Source organism: Telmatherina bonti (genome assembly GCF_933228915.1).
Source record: "Telmatherina bonti genome assembly, chromosome: 9".
Classification (NCBI taxonomy): Eukaryota; Metazoa; Chordata; class Actinopteri; order Atheriniformes; family Telmatherinidae; genus Telmatherina; species Telmatherina bonti.
This window is the reverse complement of record NC_136627.1, coordinates 26,632,877-26,642,124: the sequence shown is the minus strand read 5'-3', so window position 1 is coordinate 26,642,124 and position 9,248 is coordinate 26,632,877. Positions and strand designations below refer to the sequence as shown.

Sequence of the window (9,248 nt, the reverse complement as noted above, 5' to 3'; positions counted from 1 at the left end):
AATCAACAAAAAAGATATGTGAATTGGATGTTTTCTTGACTGATCTGCAGTAAATAAAGGCACTCTAACACCAGCCTTTTTGATACGATTAATACATAAAATTGTATCTTTTTGATGAGTTTTTCTCAAACTTAGAAACTTCACTGTCAGTTCAACTTATGTCATATAATTTTAATCTTATCAAGATCAGACATGCTTCTGAGATGCTTCCATTTCCCATTTCAATTCATATCAAGTCTTACATACAAGCAGAAATTTACTGTTTCTTATTCACATCCTCTAAATACCACAGCTATTGAATCATGTTTTTAATTTATTTATTTATTTACTAATGTTGACAAAAATTAAACACTTTCTTCATTAATACAAATAACTTGGTTGAAACCATAACAAGCTATAGGGCACTTATAAATTTACCTATACAGGTTACTCATTTCTGGTCTTTAGTATACAGCATCCTGGGCTACATTCACACTGCAATTCTGATTATTTACTAAATTTTTAGTTTGTCTGTTTGTTTTTGTTGCATTGCTGTTATCATTATAATTTAAACGTGACTGCCACTGATGGATAACAAACTTCCAATATCTAGTTTCCACAACATTATTTTTGACATGACACCAATGCAATACTTGACATGCAAATAAAGATTTTCTATAAGGTTTGGTCATCACTTATAAATGAGATACTGGATTGGCAGCCATTGTGGTGAGGGATCTGGTGGAACAATGTTAGGAAACCACTTCAAGTGATAGCAGAAGATATTCTCATGTAAGGTTTGGCTTACTCTTAACATGTCTCATGACTGACCCCTCTTTACATGTATTCTTTTCCTTTTTCCTCCCTTAAGATTAACAGGCAGGCTTTTGTGTTTGGGTATTGGTTTGTGTGTTAACTTGAGTACATGTGCATAATGCTGTACTGTGTTGGTCAGTTACGTACTTAAAACTTAATAGAAAATATTGTTTTAAAATGAACATCAGACTCAAGTGGGTCTACAGAGAGTCTACAACCCTAAAGTGGCCCACATGGACAGAGGAAGTCATGACATCAGACTCAACATGCAGAGTTTATGAAAGTAAATGGCAACATATTGTGTGTGTGTGTGTGTGTGTGTGTGTGTGTCTGTGTGAATTTTGAAGTTTTGTACAATCAGAACCAACTAGATTGTGTTAATATCTTGTTTAATTCATTGTTTACATTCAATCTTGGTGCTAAACTATGACTTGTCAAAAGTGGTGGTTGTTGACTGTTTTCTTATGTTGATTTTCTGTTTATATCAATGGCGTATGAGCAGGAGGAACTATGGTGTACGGTATTTTCACTGAAGACAATATTATTTGCTGATGGTGATATTAACATGGTTTTTCACTCAGTGCATTTATCATTGGATTGAGACACTTTTTAGATACTTTGCTCGACTATTACTGCAAAGCACCAGGCTATAAATCTAGCAACTTTTAGTTATTTGTCGCTACAATTGCCCCCGAAGGAATGAGGTCTTCCTCCTGCTGCAGGAACTACAAAAAATCTCTGTTTTTTCAGAGGAAAAAAGAAGAAAAAAAAGTAGCAAATGTTGTTTGCTTTAGTATTTGATGCATTTGGAGACTGTGCACTATATGAGAGAAACCATAAAAACTAGTTATGTTTTCTATGATAGTACGTCCATGTACAGTGGAAAGTAGAACGCACACATTGCTATTATTACAACATAATTTACCAAACTGACAATGTGTTAATAAAATGAGGGTTTTTCAGAGTCAAACATTAGCCTGGAAATGCCTTAAAAGTTGCCAATGGGTCAACTCTCTTCATTCATTACTGCACAAACAGAAAAAGATGTTAATAAAGCAGCTTTACTGGGACTTCAGCTGTATTAGGACAGCATACGAGAGCAGAGAATAAGATGTGAAGAGCTAACGCAAATGGAAATTCAATGTAATTGCGTCATAAATATGCTCCTTAACACACCATATTCATGTAGTATGACTTTTGAGTGTAACATATTTTGTGTTTGTTGCAGAACATGTGTGACAAAAAGAGCTATTTTTTAAAAGTGCTAATAGTCATATCATGTCAAAAAAGAAATTGAAAGCAAATGCATTCTTCAGGTACTGTTATTACCACATTCATTTTTTATTTTAATCATTTAAAAGAAAAAATATTCCAGCAGCAATCACAAGATTTACACTATCAAAGCTTAATTTGTTTTGTTACTGTTAAATGGTGAGAATAAAAAAACTAAACAAAATTTAGAAAGTAAGATGAAATTGAAAAAAGAGAAACAGTTTAGGAGCCACTACCGATGTCCAACAAATTTAAACTTTGCTGCCAAAACTTTTCCTCAACCTCCTTTTCAAAATCAGCCTGATTTAAAACCACTAACAGCTTCAATATTTATGCATAAACCATCTATCTAAACAATAATTCGAGGCTGGACCAACAGAAACTGTAGGAGGACTCCCAATTGCCTCCTTGACTCTGATGGGTTTTCCAGATATGTTAATGACAAATCTTCCACCTTTACACATTCTGTTTCACCTACATTCCTTTAAAGATTGGCATGGCACATCACACGAGGAAGATCAAAAACCTGTGAATCAGAGAAGCAGCTCACAAAGAGGTATTTGTGATAAATAACAGCTGTCCAAAAGCCAGGTCAATGGCTACTTAAAAAACAGCACCAGCATAGCACCTGAGAGATATGCCATCAGTGACTCCGGCTGAAAATAGTCCCTTCAAATAAACCACTTCTCAACACTTTCCAATGACATTTAATTACTTCTATATTGCCATCAGCGTCCCTCCTGCTTCATCTTGATTGCTTGCCAAGTCACCATTGACTTTGTTGAACAAACCCCAGGTTTCTCTAACCATATGCTGTCTCCCCAATGGGCACTTGGCACTGAACAATGTCTCTGAATGTCCATTTAATGGGACTGACTGTTCATACCTGAGCTTTTCTGTGTGAATCTCTGAATGAGGTGAACAATTTGCAGTGGACTTTGAAGTGGTTTTATGGCCAAAATACTGTATCTTACACAGTGCTAAATCTAAAAAATAACGAATGGCTGCAACAGTTTAGCAATTCAAAGTCTACCAGTTTTACTTTGCTTACTTATAATAAGAGAGTTAGAGTGTGACCATAGACTGTATATAGAGATGGATGTAGCCTCTGTGACGTCACCCATAGGTTTCTGAAGAGCTGAATTGAAGCTCGGTGGGCGGTTCCTACCATCGCCATCTTGGCAGATGTAGGTGAACAGGCAGAAGTGGCTATTCCTGGTCCAGAGAGTAAAAGTCCTGCTGCTGTTCTGACCAGTCACCAAACAAACTGAATTTAATGAACAGAGTTTATTTGCCAGGTGAACAAGTCTGTTAGTGAAAACACCTGTTCTAAATGTACAGGTAGATCTAAAAACATGGCAGGACTTTTACTGTCTGGACCAGGAATTGCCACCTCTGTGAACAGGACCATTTACTTATGGCATTCAGCCGAAACAGAGCTCAGTTATTTCAGTTTGCAGCCACATAAAACAAAAATTAAGAACGTTCAGCTTGAGTGAAAGATCTGTGGATCCCATTAGACTTCTAAATATTGCATCGTGATGAAAGCTTTGATATCCCTTGAAAAATCACATAACAGTAATCCTAGAGCAATATGTGCCTGCTTAAATTTGTTTTAAGGCAAAAGCTTTACCAGGTCCCAACTTTTCCTCCATTCTACGTGATCTCACAACTGTGCCGAATCAGTAAACTCATGAAATGACTTGCGCATGCTGCAGCCATAGAAAGCAACCAATTCACCAACGTAACACAAAAATGACTACTAACATGCCTACAGAGGAGCTGTTTCAGCAGCATATCACCAGCCTTTTTCACACAAGCCATCAAGCAAAAGAGACATCCTCATTAAGCCTTTGCTGATTCCCTTTATTTATTTGAGAGGCACATGTTCCATATTAATGAGCATAAGGAAAAAAAAATCCTAAATGTAAATGTGCACAGTGTTAGCCTAGCAGCTAATTTGCATCAGTTGTCCCTTGACAAGGAGATTGTCCTTTTGCTGTCAGTGGCTGAATTGCAGCGCACACTTTCAAATAGCATTGTTGGTAAACGGGGCATATTGCACCACGCCGGCTGTTCCTAACACATTTGCATTGATCTTGGTTCTCTGACTACAGTACCTTCGCTGCTGGCTCATCGGCAACAACTTAAGACTCGTTCCGCCTTTGGTCTTTACAAACAGGAGAGTGAAGCACAACAAAGACCCGCTTTTAATGGACAGAGTGGATAGGGCTTCAGTCACGTCACGGAAATCTGACACAAGACTTATCTTTTATCAGCACTGCAGGCCGAGACCCAAGGCGTATTTTTGCACTTTACAGTAGAGATGCAGAGATCAATCAGATAAAGCCCAGAATCAGTCTGCAGCTACCATTCATAGGTGCAATCAGTGCACCAGAATTTCAGGTTCTTTACTGCAAGCCTACCTTACAACACAGCTTTTATAAGACAAAAACTCTTCAGCCATCCATTCCTCAAAGATGTACAAGAATATGTTAATAACATTGGTTTGGATTTCACCGCCCACTTAAAAGATCATGTCAAAATCACTTCACTAAAAAAATAGATGCAGCTTGAGTTGATTGTATAAGTACCTGAAAATGTTAGAATAAAAGAAGCATTTTATCAGGTGTATGGTAATATTCTGAAGAACAGAACTACTGAAACTGTGGCATATACTTATTGATTGGTAGTCGTTAGTTTTGCTGTTTTTACAGTGCAAATATTCAATGAATCGCCCATTGCAGAGGAGGAGCAAATACTTGTCTCACCAGAGCAACTTTTAAAGCTAAACTACTGAACTGAACCCAATTTTTACACTTTGGCAACCCATAACAAAGGTCATTTAAGCTTCAGCAATCTTGGTATGACGTCTCCAGGAATAAACATAATGAATATTAGTGCGCCACTTTCAGAAGCTCAGTTTTAAGGCCAGAAGCATATGTTGTGCTGCAACAGTTTAAACACTTTTAAAAGACTTACCGTCTTTGTCAGTTTATGATCAAAGATGCTTTTTTCTTGCCTCCAGGAATATTAATAATTGCACATGTCACACCATTTCAAAGTAATCAAATTTGCAGATGATACGACCTTCACAGCCTTACGATTTAAAGCAGTACAAGAGGGAAACGGGACCTGCTTCGCCTTCTGCTGCACCACCAATAAAATGTAAGTGTTTAAATATAAGTTCTTGCCAAAATATCACATATTTCATTGCATTTCTGCACGTATGTGTTCCCAGCCTTTAGCCTCAACAACACAAACAGCAATGATCTGACTGAGTTAGGTAAATGTAAAAGCTGAGTGATTTATGTCTGCACTCTTATATCCAAGATATATTACAAATCACTCTTGTTTTGTTTCATCAGACTCAGTTATTACTGTCTTAAATATTATGATTAAACTTTGAAGAGTGCATTTATAGTATGTCTTGGTACCCCCAAATTATTGTAGATCCATCTCATATACGTTGTACAGTCATGCACTTAAGCTATTATGATGTGTGAAAATTGTGCCAAAACAGAACATCAAACGTCAACCATATAATAACATTTTCAATGCTTTCATTTTTCTGGAAGAAAACATCTATTTGTAGGCTCACTGATCCTGTTTATGCCTGACACTGAGCAAAGTGCACATGCAGCAAAATACCACTCATGAGAAAGGAGCCAAGTTTCAGCTCAACTAAGCTGCTCTGATCCAACTTTTCTTCTCCTTGTTTTGGAGGGAGTTGAGATCTGACCTGCAGCCTCCACACACAGAGTAAAATGAACAAAGTAAAATTAGGTGATCGATGCTGTTAAACCTGTTTTTTGTTCATTCTTATTAGAAAGATTAAGATTAGGTACAGACCAACATTTTGTCAGAATGACAACTGGTGAGGTCTAGCATGGAAGCATGGCTACTGCTTTGTATTAAGATAGAGGCGTACTTGAAGACATTTTTTTAAAGAAATGCAATCAATTGCGTTCTTGCAAAAAAAAACTTGGCTACACAAATTACCACCGTCTTGTCTTGCACAAAAAAGTTGAGACAGCAGATGTTACCTTAGCTTATGGCAGCTGCAAGCTGAAGTGCTCAGGAGCGTGCCAGAACAGACACTTTCATTTAAGGTTTTAATCTCATGCCAATTAACTATCCTTTGCCATTATTGGTACTATTTACAAGAATGGCCATCTTTTTTACACCTTATTCCATTAAACCTGCAAACTTATTCTTAAACTCTTGTGACAGTCATGTCCTGTCTGTATTATTATTTTACCTGCTTGAAAATTTAGTTACAGCTGGTGTGATGTTTTTTTTCTCTTTAGTGAAGCATCTGGCAAGAAGTTCCCCGGCTCTTATTTCTAATTACCTACAAGCAATGTTGTGATTTGTGACTCTCTCTTTCAGCATGTGGGACTTAAACCTATATCAGCACTAACACAAAACCCCTTTGAATCAATAGGATTGAACCATATGAACGCCTGCAGAAGGTAAAAAAAAAATTAAATATAAAGCAAAACTCTAGTGATCTGTTCATAAATCACACACGTTTCACTGAAAGCTTTCATGTTGTGCTTATCTTGGCCCTGTCTGGCACCACAGGAGGAGCCAGACCTGTGTGCAGACCAGTTCTGACTGGGTATGTGGGGGTCATTGGGATCAGTTACCAGGCGACAGCCTGGCACATGTCTCCCTCGTCTGGACAAAAGTAGCAAAGCAAGGTTAAGTCAGTACACGGGTCAATACGGATTGCTCAGAGAAAAATATGAACAAAATGGATACTGTGCAGTTTGTAGGTGCAGGAATGACTATCCCGTGAAGCTCTTACATCAGCACAAGGCGAGAAGCAGCCTGGAGGGGCTCCGTGCGTCTCGTGCAGCAGTGTGACTCCATCCGTGTGCAGCGTGAAAAATCAGCATCTCAATCCCCATGCATGAAGCCATGGCTTCTATCAAATTCAAGAGTGCATTTCGTCTGACACGTGATGCATTATTTAGCTACTTTTCCATCTTGAGAGCTGAGACGGTCACACCCCTCTCTGGAGAAACTCAAATGGGACTGCTTGCTATGAAACATTTCCCATCAAATTCGCTGGCTGATTCCTCCCCCCCCCAAAAAAAAAAACGCTTTCCAGATACTACACCCACCGACCTTATCCTAGTATATCAAACAGGCTATCTTTGTTGTGATCTCTCACGGTGGTGGACACATGGATTTTGCATCACAGGCATGTGAATTAGTCCCTTTCAGACATCATGGATACGAGCCAGGCCATTTCAATCCAGTTGCATCCCTGATATGATTCAACTTGCACGTGACAAATAAGATATGCAGCCATTTGTCAGAATGAAAATTGCCTTACAGTTTCATAGGGACCTGCCATGCAAAAATGCCACACGATGACAAAAAAAAAAAAAAAAAAAAAAAAAACCAGCAGCACCAAACGCACACAGCAGAACACACACGCTACGAGAGGCACGAGATATATTGCACTTCAACTCACCTTGAGCGGCCGTTCCTCTCGTGCTGAATACACTTGCTATCAGAGTGGCCACATACCAAATCATAGTACTATTGCCGACCAGCTATTACCACGCAAAGTGCCCCGTTCAACCAATCTCTCATATTCGACCTTGCACCTCACAGCCTCTTAGCAAAAAGCCCCCTTTTTCATATCCTAGTTTCTTTCCTCGTGGCGTTTCCCTTCATCCCTTCCCTCCCCCGTCCTTCCATCCGCATCCTCTCCCGAAGAGACAGAGCACCTGCACCGCCGCGTTTGGAGCAGACGGAGCCGTTTTACGAGCGCATAGTGAAACCAAGTGTGAGAATGCAGCCACAGGTCCGCCTCTTCTGTCATCGGATTGGCTGCTGATTGAGGCTTTGGGGCGGTGTATTGGTTCTCCGTACGCCCCAGCACCCGAATGACAGCGAAGCGGCCGTGCGCCGATTCAAGGTGAGTTGGAGCGTGCCGTAGTAGTGGAACCGCAGTATCATGCGCATTGACGGAGAGCCGCGTCCACGTCTTTAAACACCCTCTCCTAAACTGGCCCCACGTGCACCATCACCGCCCATCGTCAGTTCATCCATGCAGCTTTTTTGCGTGTGTTCCTCGTGTCAACGCTGGCAGCCACTAACCATGTTTGCTGCAGGTTTAACTGTATAGGTGGTGAGAAGAAGAAGAGGGGGGGGGGGATGCTGGTGGAGGCGTGTGACTCATCCGCCTTCGGTTGTTGTCATGTCGCCGACTGAAAACGCTCCTTTTGCTGCCACCTTGCCTCGCCTGGCTGTGTGTAATGGGTGTGGCGATACACACAACACGGTTCGCCTGTTTTGGGTTTTTTTTTGTTTGTTTGTTTGTTTGTTTGTTTTTTCCTCGACGGTCGCGAGGACATGCGATTCCATGACGCTGCCCTGTGCGCACACATGTCTAGCACTGATAAGACATCTCCCTCGGTTTCCTTCTATGCACGGCTACAGAGGATTCATAAAGCCTCTGACTGTTCAAAATCAGCTCACATCTCACCCAAATAACCCCGTTTTACACCGCCTGCTGCTGCTGGTGGTGTTTTACTGGAGCATGAACATGGATGGGTGATTTATCGTTAAAGAGCTTCGAGTTAAATCCCCCCCCCTCCACACCCCCACTAATTGTCAGCAGAATAAGTCTAAATTTTGCCTCTACATTTCTGCCCCCACCCCCTTCCCTCCTTATTTTCAAGACTGTCATCTTCCTCCCATAAAATCAGAGAGAATCTAAAAATGAAACCACAGATCAGACTCCTCACTTCATTCCTCAAACATTTTCAGCCCTGTAGTGAAATTGTAACATCGAAAGCATTTGAAGATATTATCACTTAACTAAGTTGCATAGATCTTATGGTTCCTGTTTAGCAGGAGTTTATGAACCCTTTAACCTTTATGCATTGAGCTTGCTTGAGCTCCATTTGTGTACTAAATGCAGCATCAAACTGTCATTTATTTTCTAATCACTGTGCATATTCAAGGGTCCTCCAAGTCCGTGTAGCTCCAGACCATCCAGTGTCATGTTACAGGAGATATTTGATAGCATGTTCCATGAAAATCCTTATATGTATGGTCGCTCAGTGGAGAATAAAACACATAAATTACATTTCAGGTGCTGGAGCTTAAAGCAGCTGTAGGCACGGAGCAGTGTACACAAGTCGCCATCAAAAACA

At 40.1% G+C, this 9,248-nt stretch overlaps 1 protein-coding gene across 1 annotated transcript in view; it reads right to left on the bottom strand.

Annotated features, from left to right (window-relative positions):
* igsf9ba (immunoglobulin superfamily, member 9Ba) overlaps positions 1–7,619 on the bottom strand; it is a gene marked incomplete at both ends in the record, with an annotated part of 67,793 nt that extends 60,174 nt beyond the window's left edge. Inside the window, one exon of the mRNA XM_079245775.1 lies at positions 7,556–7,619. Coding sequence (XP_079101901.1) covers positions 7,556–7,619 — 64 coding nt within the window. The remainder of the gene's footprint in view (positions 1–7,555) is intronic.
* Positions 7,620–9,248: the final 1,629 nt, after the last annotated feature.